The sequence below is a fragment of the Stylophora pistillata genome, chromosome 2, assembly GCF_964205215.1.
Source record: "Stylophora pistillata chromosome 2, jaStyPist1.2, whole genome shotgun sequence".
NCBI classification, from domain to species: Eukaryota; Metazoa; Cnidaria; class Anthozoa; order Scleractinia; family Pocilloporidae; genus Stylophora; species Stylophora pistillata.
In genome coordinates, this window is record NC_142520.1 from 56,043,549 (window position 1) to 56,063,757 (window position 20,209).

General features: G+C 39.8%; 2 protein-coding genes across 3 annotated transcripts in view; one reads left to right on the forward strand and one right to left on the reverse strand.

Moving 5' to 3' along the window:
- Positions 1-3,603: 3,603 nt before the first annotated feature.
- Positions 3,604-10,294, reverse strand: LOC111343635 (ubiquitin C-terminal hydrolase PSMD14). 2 transcript variants are annotated; one of them, XM_088748590.1, is made up of 13 exons: positions 10,158-10,294; positions 9,422-9,493; positions 9,168-9,180; positions 7,622-7,728; positions 7,375-7,445; positions 6,808-6,889; positions 6,130-6,198; positions 5,851-5,958; positions 5,661-5,735; positions 5,047-5,139; positions 4,364-4,396; positions 4,203-4,265; positions 3,604-3,754 (listed from the first exon to the last, which is right to left on the reverse strand). In XM_088748590.1, exons 1-13 carry the CDS (start codon positions 10,206-10,208, stop codon positions 3,659-3,661), a joined length of 933 nt encoding a protein of 310 aa, XP_088604716.1. In that variant the 5' UTR covers positions 10,209-10,294; the 3' UTR covers positions 3,604-3,658. The 2 variants fall into 2 exon arrangements, with proteins under 2 accessions (XP_088604716.1, XP_088604717.1); XM_088748591.1 differs by lacking the exons at positions 9,168-9,180; positions 9,422-9,493; positions 10,158-10,294 and adding an exon at positions 8,332-9,155 and having other exon boundaries at positions 7,622-7,801.
- Positions 10,295-12,463: 2,169 nt separating this feature from the next.
- Positions 12,464-20,209, forward strand: part of LOC111347532 (uncharacterized) — a 19,985-nt gene continuing 12,239 nt past the window's right edge. The window contains exons 1-15 of the mRNA XM_088748583.1: positions 12,464-12,626; positions 13,347-13,598; positions 14,168-14,332; positions 14,533-14,646; positions 15,070-15,201; positions 15,477-15,573; positions 15,848-16,066; positions 16,457-16,833; positions 17,172-17,339; positions 17,499-17,609; positions 17,778-17,897; positions 18,273-18,363; positions 18,659-19,033; positions 19,637-19,768; positions 20,107-20,209. The exon at positions 20,107-20,209 is cut by the window's right edge and continues 131 nt beyond it. Of these exons, the coding sequence (XP_088604709.1) occupies positions 13,524-13,598; positions 14,168-14,332; positions 14,533-14,646; positions 15,070-15,201; positions 15,477-15,573; positions 15,848-16,066; positions 16,457-16,833; positions 17,172-17,339; positions 17,499-17,609; positions 17,778-17,897; positions 18,273-18,363; positions 18,659-19,033; positions 19,637-19,768; positions 20,107-20,209 (2,279 nt within the window). The 5' untranslated portion in view covers positions 12,464-12,626; positions 13,347-13,523. The remainder of the gene's footprint in view (positions 12,627-13,346; positions 13,599-14,167; positions 14,333-14,532; positions 14,647-15,069; positions 15,202-15,476; positions 15,574-15,847; positions 16,067-16,456; positions 16,834-17,171; positions 17,340-17,498; positions 17,610-17,777; positions 17,898-18,272; positions 18,364-18,658; positions 19,034-19,636; positions 19,769-20,106) is intronic.

A 20,209-nucleotide genomic window follows, 5' to 3' on the forward strand; every position in this document is an offset into this window, starting at 1 on the left:
TCTGCTGGGGTGAGTTACCAAAGGGACGTGAGTGAGATGGGTCGGGAGGTACAGTGGTCTACGACGGAGTCGTATTAAGGGCGCGGTGTATAATCTCTAGGTTCTTTCATTTTGGTGCAGTTAGTTCCCTATACAGTCTCAGGGTCACGTTATGTGGGAGGTTTGAATATAAAATCTCGTTTGTTTTGGTAAAAAGAGGAAAATCGAAGAGTCAAACCACAGTAAGACCTTCGGATTTCGCGGTTTGACGCTCTGCCATTGAGTTACAGCAAATTTGCGTGCGAGGTTTTTACGTGACGGCAATCAGAGTGGAGCATATCGTTAGGATCGGTAATAGCGAACGCGTCGTGAAGATTTTTCGTCGACGGAGCTAAAAATCAATGATCTCATGTCACGACTTCTTGCTGTAGGACAGTTGTGAAGTCATTTAATTTATGGTCCTTGAAGGCTTTGACAAGAGATTTGAAGGGTTACTCTCTAGAAATCTCAGGTTGTAAATTTTCTGCACGACTTTCTTCATGTTAAGCATGAAGCGGTTGTCTCACATCATGGTATCGTGGGGTCTCGACAAGGGTGTCTTGGGGTCGTGTTATGGGTGCTTTGTACTGCAGTCGTAGTTGTATTCAAGGGGAACTGATACTCTTTATGAGGTACTGCAAGATTAAACACTGAGAAAGGCGCTTCAGGTCTTTCTAGGCCTGTAGTAGAGAAATTTATTCCTCTTGGCTGCACTTCGCAAAATTGTGGCAAATGTCCGGCGATGCTGCTCCAATCGAAAGTTTCGAAGTTTGGCGATTAGAATCACTTTATTCGTTTAAGGAAAAGAAAACATCACACAATTGTTACAGTAAATTAGTACTGGTGCTTAAGGTAAATTGAAGAGATGCGGTTGTGTCGTGATAAGGGTGTCGTAGTGAATCATAAGGGAATGAATAAGGGTACCCTGTGGGGGTGGTGTGGGACGTTGGATCAAATACACACAGTCCACGAGTGTAATTCGGCGCCGTGGAGAATCGATTATGCATGCAGTAGCGGTACGAAAAAGCATGGCGGTTCTTGAAGGTCTCCGTGTTTTGCACTTTTGATAGTTGTAATGTCGATGAGAGTTCTGTTTCTTCATGGGAAGTTCGTGTGATTCCAGAGCGGTTGCGATGAGTTGGAATGGGTTTTAAGTACCTGATTGTTACAAGGTAAGTTCTGCTTGGCCGTGTCACTACAACACTCGTGAAAAATACTCGATCTGCAGGTAGGTGCCACCATCTTTGTTTTCTCAGTTTCAGATTCACTTGTTGTGAGGATGTCTTCTGGGACCGTATAGCGCCCGTGGTAAAGAGAGTTCTTTCCAGATGTTACTAATGCTGGCCATAGAGTCATGGAACGTGTGTCGATCGGTTATTTCTTGGCTTCCATAGGATTATTGCATGAGAACCTAGGGTCGTATGTTAAGTTCCTCACGGATGAGTGTAGATATGCGATTCACGAGAGTCTTAGTGTCAAAGAATTTTTGGTCGTCGTGTTCTGCCCCGGTTTTGCGATGATTGTGTTTTGAGAAACTTGCGATCAGGATGTTGGTGTCTCGGAAATGTTCCATTTCAGTCACTGTAGGATTGCTGCACTGATTGCCGGAGTGGGATAGCAGAACCCTAAGTATGCTATGCAACCGCGCCTCAGATTCTCAACCTCTTGACCCCTAACAGTGACTAGCATGTAATTTCTCCGTACAATATCACGACTGAATCACACATTAAGGTCAGGAGAATAAAGAAAATGATCACCAAGTAGGGGCGTAGCCAGAATTTATCAAAGGGGGCTACTCACCATTTACACCGCTGCTCTCCCGCGTGTATGAGTGGGCTCAGTCGTATTATCGCGGCATGAAGGCCCATATTAACTAAATACAAGAGCCGTTGTCGAAAATACTTCACACAAAAAACCCAATTTTTAAAAAAGTGGGCTTTTCAACAACGGCTTTTACGGCCAAGATATTGTCATGGCGTTTTCGCTACCTGGATATTGTAGGTTGTTTTCTCCAAAGAAGGCCTACCAAGGGGGGGTCACGGGCACCCCAGGACCCCCCCGGCTACGCCCTTCCCAAATTAAGGGGCTCTTGACTGTAAAGCAAATTCTCCTTGTTAGCACCTTAGGAAATTTAAAGAGAACAGTTCGGAGAATAGGCACGGTGTTGTTGGGGTGTAAAGGGTTAATTTTGTGCACGGGTCGTTTGGTTTCTTCCTGGCGACACAGGATTGTCATCAAAGGCCACTAGGGCCATGTCACTTGCATGAGGCATACGAGCCGCAGGGATATGCTGCTAGTCCTAAGGTGCCATTATAGTGTTTTCGTTACGTTGTGCCCCAGTTACCTTATGATGTCTTGTGAAAGTGGCTTTGCAGGCCTGGAAACTGCTATCTTAGAATTCTAGGGCGTAAGAGGTTATGCACTACTCGTACGAACACTATACTGTGCGTTTGTGGCAGGGTTAAGGTTCATATGAATCTTTTGATTTTATCGACACCCCGTACTTGTCACGTCCTTCTGTAGCATAAAATATTTTCAGAGTTATTCGATATAACAGAATTTTTTCATTTGAGTGGCTTCAAGAATCTCTTTGGAGGCAAGTGCTCATCCTTCCTCGGCCTTGAAGATGATGGTCGGTTTTCTGCCGTACCTTTTAAGGGTCTCAAGTAAATGACGAGGCTAGGTAAACCTCGAAAGTATCAAGAAACAACTTTTCCGACCTCACAATGAAGTTTTGTCCCTGATGGACGAGAGGCGAGGGAAATCTGCCTGAATGAGTGTCGTGTTACTTCGCGATTCCTACCATTATTGAACCAACGGGTGAAGGAAAGAGAAAAGTTGTCAGCCAGAGAAGATCATTTTGATCTAAAAGCAAATTATCTCAACTAATTTATAACGATGTGTACAACAGCTTGAAGGGGAGAATTGGTTCTGATGGTCTCTAGTATTAAGCTTTCCAGCGGCTGGAAAGGACGTTTGATAATTAGATCTAGGGGTTTGAGGTGTGAAACTATCCTCTCTTGCGAATAACAGCGATTTTCTTTTCTGCGTGATTAGGGCAGATACAAAAATAGGTGGTAAGACTCTGTACTTTGTCAGTAGCCCACTTATTGTATCACCGGGCCATAGATGAAACAGCCTTGAACACCAGCTGCCTCAACGTACACACATCACTGAAGCGTTGGGTAAGTGTACCTCCATACTCCACGTGAAGCGATTTATTTAAGTAGGAATTGATGGTAACGATTGAAGTTTTTTTTTTTCAGTCCAAAGTACCGTATTTGTCATTTCTTTATGAATTAAACAACATCTTTGTAATTTTCGTTTCTGTTTTTTATTTTGCTAATGCGAACTCCATTTTATTTCCCTGATTTTTAACCTAGCCCTCTCTGCTTAAATGAGACTGGGGTCGAGATTCATCTTAGTGCGATATGTTTGGACCCGTGCGAGAAAGATTGGGTCCAGTACACGAAGTCGAGGTTGGAGGCATCTGAATACACTTCCTATAAAAAAAATAGGGGAGAAAAAACCTCTCGTTCCTTAAGCTTTAGAAAGACAAGTTTGGTAAAGACATTCACACTTGAACACATTCTTGCTGTAGTTTAATTATTATACAAAGAGAACAGATTGGTTCAAACACCTAGAAGACGACTGAGTTGAGCATAGCGCCGAGGCACTGGACGATGTCTGACGTCATCATCACTTCAACGCTCTCTTCTAGATGCCGCTTGGGATCCTAAAATACAAAAAGAAAGGAATAAAACATTTTGATTGCACAAAATTTCGTCCCCTATCATGATGAAAAGAAGATTCTCACAACAGAGAAAAGCCCATTTCGTTATGAATGGGTCGTCTACCAGACGCTGGTCGTGGAATGAGATCGCGCTCCGTGAGAATCGAAAAACGAACCCAAAATAACTTGTCGAAAGCGTTCTTTTAGAAAAACGAAGCGCGATAGTCAACAGCGCTTTTAAGAGCGCAGGGATGAAACGAGGGAGGTTTGGAACCCGACCCGACCCAAACTTCCCTCGGGTTGTCACCCATCTGTAGTTGGTAGTTGGCTAAACCCGTGATGGAGAAGCGAAAATAGAGCCTTACCAGCCACTTCTCCTGACGTCCAAGCTTGAGGCATAACTGGGAAATTCTATAGAGTGGCGAAACCAAAAAATCTTGTAGCAACTGACCTGTTTTCCGACATTTTTTATGGCGCGTTGTTCTGGAGTCATAGTATCTTCCTCTTCCACAGCCTAACAAAAACGGAGGAGGAGAAAAATTAACTAAAAAACTCTTCTTAGCACTAAAAGCAGGGTTATATTCATACGCTCTTTTAAAATAGAAATTTTACCTTATGGTAACTCTTGACAAGCTCCAACATTTCCTGCAAGAAATAAAAGACTCCTTCAAAACTGTATACCATAAATTAAGGACAATTCAACAACCACATGTACTAGATGTCACTCGAATGGCCGATGCAGCCGTCGTTCAACTCTCTCAACAGCTACGAAAGAAGCAATGGGGGTTATACTTAAAATAGTATTCGCGAACTGTATGGGAGAATCATTTTGAGAAAGAGTAACAGCCGCTAGGCCTTCACATTACTTTCTTCGTACCCAGTATGTGCATCTCTCAAGCAGTATCAGTAATAATAATAATAATAATAATAATAATAATAATAATAATGATAAATATTATAATAATTATAACATAAAATATAATAATAATTCTCACTTGATAATGACGTTCTGGAAACGTCGTGTAATATTTTCCAGTATTTTATCGCAGATTTTTATTGTAAAATGTTTTAACAAATCTTTACTTATTCGAATGATAATCTTGTTGAAGAAGATTTTTCACAAAAAGTGGTTTTCGCCGGAAAAGGACCTCGATCAGTACGCCGCTGGTTAAAACTATGTTGCTCTAGAATCAGGCACTACTATGAAACGACATATGGGGAGGCCTTAAAAATTACACGGTAATTCCAAGGAACTTTTGGCTTTACTTCATTTCCATGAAGGACGTACAACTTACTTTAACAGTTTTCTGATTCAATGCGCAATGGTCATCATAATCTTGCAAAGTCAAACCATCCATCCACGTCTTCTTATGCAGGTTCAACAACATCTAACGGACAAAAAATAAAAGACCGGGAGGTGAGAGTTAGGTAATGACATACGGGACTAGAAGCGCAGAACTGCCTCAGCTGGGGCGGATCCGGGATTTAGTAAAGGGGGGTTCGGAGGGGGGTTCAGAGATGGGTTCGGAGAATTGTTCCCCTTCTGAGGGGTCCAAGATTTTGAAAATTAGGCCTTCGGAAACATGATTTCCAGCGTTCTGAGGGAAAATGTAGGTTATTTGACCGAACCACCCCTGGATCCGCCCCAGCTCAGCTTGTCGCATTTCTGTTGAAGCATAGAATGACTGGAACGATGAACTATGAAAATCGTCGTATTGGTTTTATTTTTTTTTTTATTCTGTGGCGAGGCAGGCTCGGAAAAAACCCTCCAATAACGGATTCGAATTTCTGTTCAGAAAACTTCGCCCACGTATGTCTGTATGCTTTATAACATACGACGTTCATTGCTTTACTCACGAACTTTCAACAATTTAACGGCAATATTTTCTAACGGTGGAAGTTTAAATACCTTTTGTTCGAGTTCATTCTTTTTGTAGTTGATAGAGATTGAGTAGTAATGTCTATTCAGACCGTGTATCAGAGCCTAAAAAGGAAACAAAAAACACATATAGTCAAACCATGGCAGGTGTTTGTTAACAAGAATTCAGAACTGTTCATCTGTTTCCCCAACCTGTTTATATACATACTACCAAGTGTACCTGTATTGAAGGCTTCTGTAAATGTCCAAGATTTGAGGTTGTCTGTCGCGACTCCTGACCAAGGACCATCATGTTCGGATTAATAAGACGGAATGCATCTATAACAACCTGCAGTAGCGGAAGACATCTACTGTTATTGTTGGGAAAGTAGTATACAGTGCAGAGGTAACTTATCACAATGTCACAAGTATGCAGTGTCTAGGAAAGCTACCCAACTTAAATCTATTTTCACAAGAGTCTGTGTACCCTCTTCCACAGAATGAAGCAAAATACCCCTACCTTTCCTTTGACACTTTGAATAGGATCCACAACAACTGCAACAGCTCTTTCAGAGAGTGCTTCAAAACTCTGAGGCAAAAAATAGGAAAAATCGTCAGGTACTGGTTACACTTGTTGCCAAGTTTAGAAAGTATAGAACCTCTGTCATAGGTGTGAGTGGCTACTCTGAGAGTTACTAATTTTTTTTTCAGTAGGTGGAGGGGGGAGGGCTCACTTCTTTGGGGATTGCTCCTTTCAGGAGGTCACTTCACTGAGGGGATTGCCACCTTAAAAAAAAATTGAGAATGCTTTTCCCCAGCCTTCAATAAAAGTCAAGAAAAGGTTAGAAATGCACAACAAATTGCACCAAAACAGGAAACACTTGACAGTAAACCTACATGTAGAAGTTGCAGTTGACATGCTGTTTGGTACCCTGTGAGCAAAGGTCCCTTCAATCTTCCCGACTTCTCTAAGAAGATTGAAGGGATCTCTGTTGTCGAGGTGAGAAAAGTACAGAAAAGACCACTCTCAGCTGCCCTACCTAACAATTTGTCGACCAGGGCAAAGTCAACAGTAAATATGAGTCACAGATGCAGACGCACGCACACATGCATGCACACACACACATGCACACGCACACACACACACACACACACACACACACACAGCACACACGCACACACAAACACAATAAATCACCTGCTGAGTGTTGATATCAACTCCTGAGAGCCAACAGCCAAAGCCTGGATGAGAATGATACCAACCAACAACCATTTCTGGCCTAGAAAAATACAGTTGAATTTGACAAATTTGCAAGAATAAAAATAGATTATTTTTAGCATGTGCCAAGCTCTGAAGATATTGAAGACAATCAATACGCATTTGAGCAATAACTTGTGGGAGTTGTTAAAAGGAGTGATGTCTTTATCTTTAGTCCCCCTCCATTTTCATCTCTAGGTGAAACATTTTTGCTCATAATGAAATTAAATAAATGATATTTTGACCTCTGGATAATATACAAAGTAAAGAAACGATCATTGCTGGTAAGTTGTTATTGCTTTGATTGCAACCTGGAAATGCAGGGTATTCTTAACTTTACAAATATCCCTGCAAAGGGATACAGACCTTTACAGGTAAAATCCCACCTAAAATAGTTATTTATTGCTTATTGCTAAATTGCTCATTGCCTATTTATTGTATATTACTAAACTGACATGTAGTTGACATCAGACTTCTGTCAATCAAATGATCTACCATACTGTATACCTGCCAGTTTGCTTCAGCATGTCCAACATCTTAGCTTGAAAAACAGGATCAACAGCCTCAACACTCACACCCTGTCAATAAATAACAAATAAATACCCCAAGTTATAGAAAAATAATAACACGTTGCTAGGATATCAACAGGTTAGTATGCTGTGATACTGGGCAACATTCATAACATACAGAGTAATATGATCTGCACGAAAGGCTTAGAGATAGATTTTCTCTCTAAACAACTTTTAAAGTTTACCGTTCCACTCTGCGGCATGGCAAACACATCAATAACCCGAACAGTGTAGTCATCCACAAATTCTCCCAACATGAGACCCATCACTTCCATCGGAACACCAGCTCTGCCTGAAAAAGTAAATGTTAATTTACAAAAAAAATTTATTGGAAGATAAACGACTACCTCTTTACAGTTTCAGACTATAAAATACATCAAACAACAAACATGTGAAAATACATAAATATATGAACTGCGGTTATGAAACGTATATGTGCACGATCCTTTGCAGTAAAGCACTATTTAAGCAATAGTGAAAATCAGACCTGAAAAAAATTCAGGCCTGTACGGGATTCGAACCACTGACCTCTGCGATACTAGTGCAGCGCTCTACCAATTGAGCTAACAAGCTCAAAATTTTTTTCAGGTCTGATTTTCACCATTGCTTAAATAGTGCTTTACTGCGAAGGATCGTGCACATATACGTTTCATAACCGCAGTTCATATATATGTATTTCATATGTTTGTTGTTTGATTTATCATCTTACGGGTTTATGTCGAATTAATTTGATGGCCTGCTCCCAGTTGGCTTGTTAGCTCAATTGGTAGAGCGTTGCACTAGTATCGCAGAGGTCAGTGGTTCGAATCCCGTACAGGCCTGAATTTTTTTCAGGTCTGATTTTCACTATTGCTTAAATAGTGCTTTACTGCGAAGGATCGTGCACATATACATATATAAAATACATATTATGATAAATTATAAGCCTAAGAAACTTAACAGTATATTCTATTGTCAAGATCCTTTCCAATAAGACTTCTATTTTAAGCAGACTGGAGAAATAGAGAAAATGGGCTGGATCTAATTTTATCCATTCCTTTTAATAGAACTTCCATTTACAAATACATTTCATATATTGGTGCTCTTGTGTTATTATGCACAAAAGCCTGATAGACATATTAGGCAAAAAGGTCAAGTCTGTTTAAGAGCCTAATAGCCCATTAGGCCGGTGCTTAACTCCGGTTTCTGTAGCATGAAGCGACTGGGAGTATTTCTACTTCCCCCTGGATGGGATGCTAGTCCATCGCAGGGTTACCCCAGCATTAAATTGCCGGTACCCATTTATACACCTGGGTGAAGAGAGGCACTGAGAGAGTAAAGTGTCTTGCCTAAGAACACAACACAATGTCCCGGCCGGGGCTCAAACCCGGACCACCTGATCTGGAGTCGAGCGCACCAACCATGAGACCACCGCGCCTCCACTATAGACATATTAACCCTGTATAAAAATTAATAGAAATCACTTTATTAAAGCAGTCTGAAAAGCCAACAAAATTGACTGCTGTCATGAACTCTCAATATCATTTACCAAATGGTGCAGTGTGTGTGTGTGCGTGGGTTTGTGTGTGTCACCTCAACAAAAGTTAGATGGAAACTTATAACAAGTCACAAGTTTACTTGCTTCAAGTAATAGGTTAAGGGGTGGAAAATAGCATGATTTGGGTTTCATCTCCAAAATAATATTAGCCATAAATGAAATAAAAGTAAATTTCATAATGGAATATTACTTACCATGTTTTAACATCTTTCCAAGAGTACATTCAGGAATTGAGAGTAAAATTGAATGAATAAAGGTTAGATTTTGTAACAATTGCAAAAGAAAATAAAAACCATACAATTCTGGAAGCATTTTAGAAGAACACGACTAAGTGTAATTCTAGACCTTATTGAGGTACTTGGAAATGCAAGGATTAAGCATGTTGTCTACTTAGGAAAGACAAATTTGTTGCAAGTTCCTGAATTACATCTGCATGATATCATCACACCTTTAAAAGAGCTAATGATGAGATATAAACTTGTTCTGCTGTATCCACAACTGGTGCATCACTCGGAGGAGCCTAAGGCCAAAGTAAACATATGATCATATCAGATAATTATCTCCACAGAACATTTAAATGATATGTAGTGATAAGGGTGCTCTGACAAGTCTCAAAATATGCTCAAGAGTAGGAATCAAGATTGACTATATACAAAAGTTAATTTCAAACAACGTGACTTCATTTTTCTTGACTCTAGTCTTCCATTAAACTGTGGCTCGTTGTTTTGTTGACGTAAGTAAAATCTCTTGCCAAATAAAGCTAATTAACTTTCCTCGTGTTACCACACAACTGAATTGTCAAATTGTAAAACGGTTTGAACGGTTTGAAATTGCATGGTGAACGTCCAGATAAAGAGAGTTCTAAGAAAAATACAGTTGATGGTGTCAAAGACCGGCATTTTGACCCATTTCTAGTACCTGGGCTGAAGTCAACTTCAGAGTGAAGATTCCCAAGGTTACATTCATCATTTATATACAGTTAAGCTTAGAACACGATCCTTAGTTTTGTCCTGATAGCATAACTTATGCCAACAGCATATTTTCGCAAAATACAGCCGTGGGAAGTGGGTCAAAATCGAGCTTTGTTAAAAAAAAATGTTTCAACGTGTTGAACGAGGATTTGTGAAGCTTCTAAACATCGTTATTTCACGTTACAAAGCGTACGTATCAACAAATAAACAAACCTGCCCGACTCCAGGAATACCACCAGATCCTAGCCGTAATATTCTGTCCATTTTAAGTGAGAAAAAAGAAAAATTCAGTGTCTTCAATGTGAAATGACAATGCAGTTTTCAATATGGCGACTCCACTTATAGTGTGGTGTAACACTCATATAGTGTTTAGTTTGGTCATAACCGCTGTTATACCGCTGGCTCCTAAAATCCTTAATTGATGCTGAGGCGAGGTCAGACCTTTCCCATCCGAAAAGAACAAAAATAATATAAAAACGATAAATAAATAAACAAAAACAAGCAAAAAAATAGGAGGTGATGTAAAAACCACCTTAGCTTCATACCCCTTTTTGTTAAAACCTGTTAAAATTGCAGAAAATTGACAGTGATTAAACAAAGGCGCGGCGCATCCCTGGAAGTGAAAACAGCTACCTTACAAACAAGCTTGAATTGATAGTTTTCATATCGCCAGAACCACAAGGCATCAGAGCACATCCTCTTGTGAGTTCTTCAGACTTCAGGCGGAAGGATTATCAAATATGGGCACGAACACTTCATCCAGGCCTTCCCTGTGGCTGTTATTACTGTTCACTATTCTTGGAAGCTTTCCATTCTCTGCCCAAGGTAAGATTAGGGTAATAAAGTGCATCGTGTTTAATTGGGTGCATTTATTTTTACATCGAGACAATTTGATCTAGACTGAGGAGGTTTGCCAAAACCGTCAAACTTAGTGGAAAAAAAAAAAAAAAAAAAAAAAACCGCGGCCTACGAAACTGTCACCGGCCTACCTTCATTCTCCACCGAATAAGGAGCTTATTATTGGGGCAGGCAAGGTATCGAAGGCAGTAATTGAAAATATGCCCAGGCAACGATTTGGTTCTCGCATCAGCAATGCGGTCCTGCAAGCAAAAATTTTCTTTGATAGGAACGGCATTTTTTGTCATTCGTCAGATATATTTGCTATTCGAGAGATGTTTTTGGTTTTTAAAAATATAAACGATACTTTAGAGGATTACAAAAAAAATTAGGGGATACGCCCCCTCACGAGGTAAACTCGTACACAATCAATCGCAAAGTAGAAACTATCAAAATTTTCTGTAAATAAATACTCTATGTGTCCTTGTGATTCCTAGATGATACATTCGGCGAATATTTATACGATGATAATGTCCTTCTTCAAATGCTCATGGATGCTTCGGAAATCGTTACTTAATTCTAACACTTACTGCCTGAAACAATCGTTTTATCGCATGAATTGAAGGCAATGGCTTTAAACTAAAAATTAGCTTTGATTGTGACTGAATAAATTTCAAACGTCGAGTCCTCGACTCACGTACGAAGCCTTTCTTGACAATATTGGCACCAATTGGCACCAATATTGGTACCCGCCCCAATTTGGATAGAATCACAATAGAAATGAATGGCATGGTAATTAGTTCAACTGTTAAAGGTGAAATGCAGTTCTACTCACTAAAATTAAAACCTTATCTACAGCTTGACGCGAGACGATGAACCAATTTTGATTCAGGCTAGATACATTAGTATTCCTTGTTTGAGCAATCCGTTTCTAGATACCTAATCGGGAAATCACTTCCGGGTGAAACAAATCACTTCAAAACAAAATGGAGAACAATTTCTATGCAGTAGAAAATGTGCCACGTGGGAAATATCAGTGCTCTACAGATTGTTTATGCAAGAAAGTTGAATGCCATCTCCGTTAATTCTGAGAAAGCAGATCGATTGAACACTGATAAACAAAGTCTTGCGTGACACATTTATTTATTTATTTATGGATTCGTACATTATCAGTTATATGTTAATTTTTTGTTTGCAAATCAGCGATTGTGTGGTGTTGAAACAGGCTCAATTCATTGATAAAAGTAGCATCTAGATAAGCTTACGTAACCTAAACATTGGTTAATAGTCTGCAGAATCTGCTTGAAGTGCGATTCGCTTGCGAGGGTTTCCTGCAAGCTACTTCTTGAAAGACAAGCTTGACATAAATTTGTTAAGACCAATAGACTTTAATTTTAAAAGAGGATGGTTTTTGATGCCTGATAGTATGAGGTTAGACCCTGGAAACGAATATGATGTCCTAGTCAACAAAGAGAGAAGAAACTATTCTGCCTGTAAAGATCATTTTGGGCCAACGATTTTGCCTCCGAACACCCTCTTTTAAACAAACAATTAAAGCACGAAACAAGGTCAGCAGCCTAAGCCATAAGAGTTCAAGCTGAACCCTTCCCCTCCTTCAAACACTCCCTCCCCCTCCCCCCCTCAGTTACTGTCATCTCCGCTACTACAGTCAGTATCTAAATAAAGTCATCTCACTCAGGAACTCCTCTCCAAGCGGGGAATCTAAACATATCAAAGACCTTACAGGACTGGAGTTGTAGCAGTGGGTGTTCACCATCTTCTCATTGTCGGTTGCCACGCTGTACAAACGTTGTGTTTCCCAATGCTTTAAGTGGCTCAGGGAAGGTAAGGGTAACAGAAGCCCACAATGTAAACTCCTGGGTTACCAGTAATTGTGTTAGCTATCAAAGCTTATTTATTTATTTAAGGGTAAAACAAGCTTTGATGGGGAAGGAGGGTTTGAAGTTCGATTAATGTAAGAGGCGGGTGGTCGTAGAATGTGAGATAGACGAAAAGAGGCTGTAGAGCGAAATCAAAGGAAGCTTTAAAAAGAACATTTTCTCAAAGTGTGCCATAGTCTGAGGGTCATGACTGTACAATTTTTGTCATCAGTGAGTTTCTTTTTTTCATTTATGAAATCTTCGTTACACCTCAGACTAAAAAGCTCTGCTCGTGTGGGATTCGTTTTTTGGTCATTTGACGGAGGCCATATAAGAAAAGGTTCTTTCAGAACCACCACAACGGCTTTTTTTAGAGCCAACAGGTTCTTTTCAAAACCACCAGATCTAAAAAAGTCAACGACCAACAATTAGTGTCTTTTTCTTGTCTTTTTAACCGTAAGATCTGCTAAAATTGGGATCTTAAGATTTAGTTGCGCAAAAATACTTAGCTATAAGACGCACCCCAAATATTCAGCAATAACTTTCCACCTGGAGACAGAATTTTCTTGAAAAAAACCGTACGCCTTATAACTGAGAAACTAGGGTAGTTAAACTAGTTAACAGCGTCTGTAAAACTGTGTAAAGAGACGGCAATAATGTCCTTGTCACATTTTCTCCTGTGGAGGTCCAAGTTCACGTGACGATAAGCCATGGGGAGAAGTTTTCACGTGTCCATTCACCCTCAGCTGTGTGGGTTCAGTCCGTTACTTCACGTGGTTTTGAGGTGTGTACACGTGAGTCAGGCATAGGATCAAATGGAACAGGAATTGTCAACTGGTTGGCTTTCCAAGATCATCCACAAATGACGCATGGTAGCAATACTTTTAGTGGAATATGGACAACAGAAACGAAATGCGACAAGATCACTTTCTCTCAGGTTAGATGAAATAGTAAGGCTGAAAAGAAAAGACTGCGCTTGTTTTGTTGTAAATCACCTTCTTGGTAGGTTTTTCGTTCAAGTGGTCCTACAAAAACATTATATAAAAACTAAAGTAAAAAATAACACTTGGTGTCAGATTGGAGTTTGTTTTTTACTTAAGACTTCAAGCAGGTTCAATTTGCAGTTAATGTAAGTTGCGAAAGGTGTTCTTTTGTTCCGTTTGAAAGTTGTTTTCACATGATTCTTATCGGCCTAAACTTACAAGGACAAGGTCAACTGGTGTAATGGATCAGGGTTATCAGTCTTGCTTACGCAAAGCTAGCTTGACATGTTAATCAACATTTCAATTGATTTGTTTTTACAGACAAAGGTATGTTTATGTATCAAAGTACGAAACAAAATGTTCGAGTTAATAAGTAAAACAAATGCTCCAGTTTGGCAAAACTATGTCAGGGCCAAATATCCGCGTTTAAAATATACTTTAACGGATTTATTGTGTTGTACAAAGAAACCAGTTTTAACTTTTAATATCTGAAGTCTCTCATTATAAACTTGACACACTCTAGAGCTTTGTTGGAACACCTCACGTGTTTGTGTCAGCAAAATACACACGAGACACAAAGCCAGATGACGCCATATATGTTTGGTTAGAAAATGTCAGTTCCGGAAGTTTCGAGGTTTGCATCCGGGAATTCTTGCCATTTGATGGGAGACATCAAGACACAGTTGTGGTAGGTTTATTTGACACTGCCTTTCGTATCACGCTTCTCGCAACTTGAAAATTGCAACACACAACTCGAAACTCGAACCTCCAAACCCAAAAACTCAAACCGCACCGCTCGTAACTCAGTACTCGGAGCTCAAAGCAAGAGCAACACGTAAGATGAAAACTTCAGACAAACTGTCTCACACTCGTTTATTTTACACGCAGGACTGGTTTGCATTCACTGGTAATGGTTCTGATTTCAACTTTTCGAGGGCAGGTGAAATGAATTTTCGAAATAGTGGTATCCCTAAAGCTGAAAATAATTATGGTTTCTGCCGGGTGAGTGATACAGGTTCTGTTCCAGTTTTTTAAAATTTTACTTCAATTTAATCTTTATCATCGAAGACTCGAATGACTTGGCTGTTTTCCCCGTGCAGAAACTCTTTTCACCCTTTGATGAAGGATCGAAGTTTATGCGCGCAGGGCGCGTAAGCGGAGCCCCATAGTTTAAAAGTTAATATGATAACCTATCTAGCCAAAAAAATGAGTTGTCATATTGAGATAGCCTCTTTCTGTACGCAAAACTGTTCTTTGCGTGTGTGGGTGTTTAGACTTGACCAAATCTATATAAAAGAAGAGGGCTGGAAGCTTTCCAAGCAACAAGTACTACCTTGTTCTACCTTTTGCCGAAAGTTTCATCTCTTCCATCCTGGGATCCCTCTTGAAGATTATGCTACATTACTGATCTTCTTTCCTCCGCAGAAAGTGAACTTTAACACCACCTTTTACGCATCACCAATCGTCCTTATTTCTGTGCGTCATTTTTACAACCCTCAAGTCAGCGGGAAGAGTTCCATTTCCCCAGAAAATAATATTGTTACAGCATGGGTCGAGGTAGGCTCGTTATTTGGAGCTGAACTAATGATAAAATACGGCAAACATTTTTTGTTTTACCATACTAGAAAATTAGGATCGCATAAGAGTAGATGATTTTATCTTTCCTCTCCACCATTTCGTTTTTATTAGGCTGATTCACGGTGACTTTTCAGTTTCTGAATGTGGTGGGAGATATCACATAATCTTTGACTTAATTACAACACGCCTATATAAGTGTCCCAAAAATCATACGGTGTACATGAAGCTTATTTACAAAATGTTCACCTTTACAGGAAGTCGGACTAACATCGATGACGATTTGTGTTAAAGACTTAAGCGGAGCCGGGAGCAAACATGATCCACTTTCCGTGAGCTATATAGTGATTGGAGGTTGGTACTTCAGCTAAAACTATCATCTACGTTCAATCTATGTTATATCTTACAGTAAAACAAGCTATAACAAGTCTTTTTTCTTACTTAAAACAGATTTTTCCCATGCTTCCTTCCGTACAAGATGATGCCCAACTAAGACTTCTCCCCTCTCGTTTTCCTCTTAACAGTCCCCACTCCATTATTTTTAGTGTTAAAAATGTAGAACATCGCTGTTTGCTGGATATTGTGTTCAATCGAATAAGTCACTCACATTTGTCTCAATGTATACCAGACTTAGATCCATGCCTGGACGTCCACTGCCCGTCTTTTGGAGTTTGTAAAACTTACAGCGCACACGAAGCTCGCTGTGTATGTGATGACAATTGTCCGTCCTATCAGGATCCAGTGTGTAGCGCAAACGGAACAACGTACGACAATGAATGTCTGTACAGGTTGAGCTACTGTAGGGGACTGGACAATAATACAATGTATCATCCGGGAAGTTGTGAGGGTATGTGCCTTGAATTGTTCATATTTCATTCACTCCAAGATTCCTTTTATATTTTTTCCCTCCTTCCTTCTTTCCCTCACTCACTCATTCATTCCTTCACTTATTTATTCATTCATTCCTGCTCTCTTCCTGTTCCTTTTTTCCATACATTCCTTAATTCCTCGATGAGTACCAATAGCGAAGATCAACAAAATTGCTCTATCCCTTCTTTGGTAAATGGTCATTTGCCTCGATGCCTTTGGTTTTCCTGTTAGGCATGTGAATGACTTTTCAGAAAAAAAAAATCAGCCATCAAGCAAAGCCAATTTTTGTTAATGATATCTGTCATAGCTAAAAGACAAAAGTTTAGTTGGATTTATAACGCAATTGCTTTTTGATACTTATCACCAGGTTTTCCATTCCTGCGCGGTCGTGTTAAACTCCTCCACGTTCCAAAATGGTCTGAGTCAGGCTGTATGACAGTCATTTTCCCGCCTTATCGATTTTATCCAAACAAAGAAGTCCACGTACAAGTTACTATGAACCACATCAATCTAAATGACTCCGTGACGGTGCATCACGCAATCACTTTATGGACAGAAAACGTCAACACTCAAAATTTCACAGTCTGTGCCATGCAAGCCGGGAGGAATGGAAACAACTTCAATCCATTTGCGACTGTGGACTGGATGGCTTATCAAGGAGCTCCGGTAGATGGGGTGGTAGGAAGAGTTAAGCTTCAGAAATGGTGGTCTGGGACCAACTGCAAAGATATTACTTTTCCCAAGGTTAGTTAGAGTCCAGAGCCTCCAAACCATCAGCAGTTACTGTGATTTTCGATGGTTTTTAATCGGCCATGTCCTTTGCATTTTTAAATCTTGGTATAGGGCTTCACAACATATTTTTCGGGTGTTGGACGGATTAACCACAGAATGTCGTTGCACCAGACCTCCCTGAATTAACTTTTAAAGGCAACGTTTATTTTCAGATGGAAACACGGAAATGTTTGCCTTTGGAATCCCTGCCCGAAAATACAGATACTTTTATCTATCGAAGGTTACCGTCCCTGAAAAGAATCGAAGGCGTAGTTATAAAAAAATAATAATATTTGTTTCTCTCGTGGTAGGACATGTTTAAGGAACACCCTGTAACTCTTGTGACAGCTGAACACATGAGGACTGGAAAAAAGTATGATGCTGCTTTGATATGGACAGAGGATACAACCAAAACCTCATTTAAAGTTTGCCTTCGTGAAATGCAAAACTTTGATGGAAAACACGAAGAAATTTACGTTGTATGTTTCTCTATAACTTTTCTGTTATTTTCTTTGCTCTGATTAGCTGTTGTTACTACCAAGGGTTTTATTTTACGATATTAAACCGAAAAGCGTCTTGTAAACTATCTAGTATTTTTTCAGCCGGCTAAAATTGCGATACTGTTTTTTTTTTTCAAGAATTGGTTGGCATTTTCTAAGCTGCACCGACCTCTCTTCACTGAGTACGGCTCTGTCAAGTTTCCAAACACAAATCAACCGACAGACGAAAACAACAATGCCTATTGTGAGGTAACGTTTATGATAATCATGATGACGATGAAATTAAAAGGATTTGATGTCACATCCAAGATTTTAGAACAGTTTGATCAATAAAAAAATTCAAAATGATTTTTAAGATGCCCCCAGAATTTCTTAAAACTATTCTGATAGTTTTTTTTATTTTTTTTCGATGAATAGTTTGTATACTTTACAAGGAGCTACAACGCGACACCATCAGTTTTGATCACAGCCAATCACAGCACCTCAGAAAGTGGAAACTCTGCACCGGTCCACAATGGAATAACAGCTTGGATTGAGGTAGAATTTAAACCACAGGGCAATGTTCACACTTACTGAAAAGCTCGACTGAATGCAACATATCCCGTATTAATATTAGAGACAACAAATGCGGTAGAAGAAGTGATTCCCTAGTAAGAAATAGAGCAAAACAGTAAATAATAGTTGGTAAAGTAATCTTGAAATTGTGGATTTCTTTGGTTTTTGACTGAAAATACTCAATCAAAAGCCTTCCAAGTAAAACGTTGTCTTACGTACTAAATCCAATAACCCGGATGAAGCTGAGAGTTGATCTCCACCCACCCCAGGATTTTTTTGTTGCTCCATCTGTTCTCTTACACTTATTATTTCTGCTACGTTTTAATTTTTTTTATCATACTTATTTTATAATTTCAGAATATGAACACAACCGGTTTTAGAGCCTGTGTAAAGGAACTTTACGAAACCCGTTATGATCCACTCTCAGTCAGTTATGCAGTTGTGACAGGTCAGTGAACCTTGCTTAAAAATACACTTTAATAGGACTGAAAGATTCGTTGAGAAGTAATCAGTGATAAGCAAAACACTCGCACTCCTTGGATTTATCAGTGCTTCATTTCTAATGACAGTTATCATACCCTGGCAAACAAACTGGTAATGGAAATCTAACAAAGCATCAAACTTAGGATATCGTTTGGATTGAACACGAATTCTAAGAAGAAACCAGCAAACGAATCTATTGTCACCATTTTAGAGAATCATGGTTTAAGGGTCAACCAGAACTCCAATGTCTCCTTTTGCAGACATATGTAATCCAGGGTGGAGTTATTTCAATGGCTACTGTTACTTTACGAGTGAAACCTGCACAAACTGGACAAACGCATCACAGAAATGCCACGACGATAATTCAGTCCTTATTGATGTCCACACCAATGAAGAAAATGTCTACATACAACATCGCCACAATGGAGACAGATCCTGGCTGGGTTTGAATGACAGATCAACAGAGGGCGACTTTACTTGGGTTGATCGTGGACACGGAAACTTTACAGCATGGGCCAAGAATCAGCCAAATAATTTCAAAGAAGAAGATTGTGTGCACGCACTTGGTGTGAAGTACAGCTATGAATGGAACGACGTGCAGTGTAGTGATTGCCATCAATTTACTTGTAAGAAAGGTAAGCGCACAATACATAATAATAATAATAATAATAATAATAATGATAATTTAATATTTATATTGCGCAAATTAACATGTGGATATGACCAAATGGGCATCACAACACTTTTCGGGGGACTTTGGCCAGACTGCATCAGCAGTTTACAAATAATCGAAGGAAACTTATTTAAAGATGCCCCCTCCCCCCAATTCCCAGTAAACAGGCCAGACCACATCACAGTAATCACGTGAGTGGGCTCTTTAGCGTCCCCTGCCTAACCAAATTAACTAATTACAAGATGCAGGAGACGGGACCTACGGTTTATTCGTCCTTCTCCGAGAAGACTTGAATGTCTATCCATTTCTTATTAAAGAAAGGTAGCGCGTTCTCCTCAGTTATTTTAAGACCTTGAGTGTTGGTCCGGCCGGGGCTCGAACGATCGACCTCGACCTCCCGCATACCAGTCCAGCGCTCTAACCAATTAGAGCGGGATTTAAAATATGGCGATACGATATAACCTATTTCAGCCTCAAATGTAGTTCTAGTGTTATAAACAACTTGGCTTGATGTCATAAAACCTCACCTATCAAGTACTAAATTAGAGTTCCATTGTGATAATAGACCTGGACGAATGTGAGAAAGAGACGCATTATTGTGACCAGAGTGCCTCTTGCTCCAACACGCAAGGTTCGTACAAGTGCACGTGCAAACAAGGACATGTTGGAGATGGGTTTGCATGCTATAGATACGCAAGTAAGTTCTTCTTTAACAAAATTGTTATTAGTAGTTTTCTTACAAGCAAATAACAACGAAAACACCGATATCAGCCTCCGTCGAAGACTTGAAATTTAACAAAAACGTATCTTTACTTAAAGTGATTACTTTATCTCTAAGCTACGTTACAGGCACCTCCAATATGAAAGCGAGTACCTCACGGATGATGAATGACAAGTGCTCTACTGCGTATCTGCATACCCCGGGGAGCAAGAGCGAATGAAGCACTTATTCATCTCAGGGGGTTAAGCTCAGTCATAGAAAAGGGAGAACATCAAAGCATGATTTTAAAACTTTCACTTTACATTTCCCTGTAGGAGGCTTGGAATACTCAAGTATCGTGGGAAGCAGTCAGCATTTCTTGACCTGGTTCCGTAAATGGTTGGAGCCTGTGACCCGCTCTTCTTCATACTGGAATCG

What these genes read in the sequence shown, in the direction of transcription:
- LOC111343635 (XM_088748590.1), bottom strand. Translation starts at nt 10,208, where the DNA reads ATGGACAGAATATTACGGCTAGGATCTGGTGGTATTCCTGGAGTCGGG. An exon ending in CCATGCCGCAGAGTGGAACG is followed by an intron (nt 7,446 to 7,621) that starts GTAAACTTTAAA and finishes ATTTATTGACAG; the next exon opens with GGTGTGAGTGTTGAGGCTGT. An exon ending in TTGATATCAACACTCAGCAG is followed by an intron (nt 6,199 to 6,807) that starts GTGATTTATTGT and finishes TTTTTGCCTCAG; the next exon opens with AGTTTTGAAGCACTCTCTGA.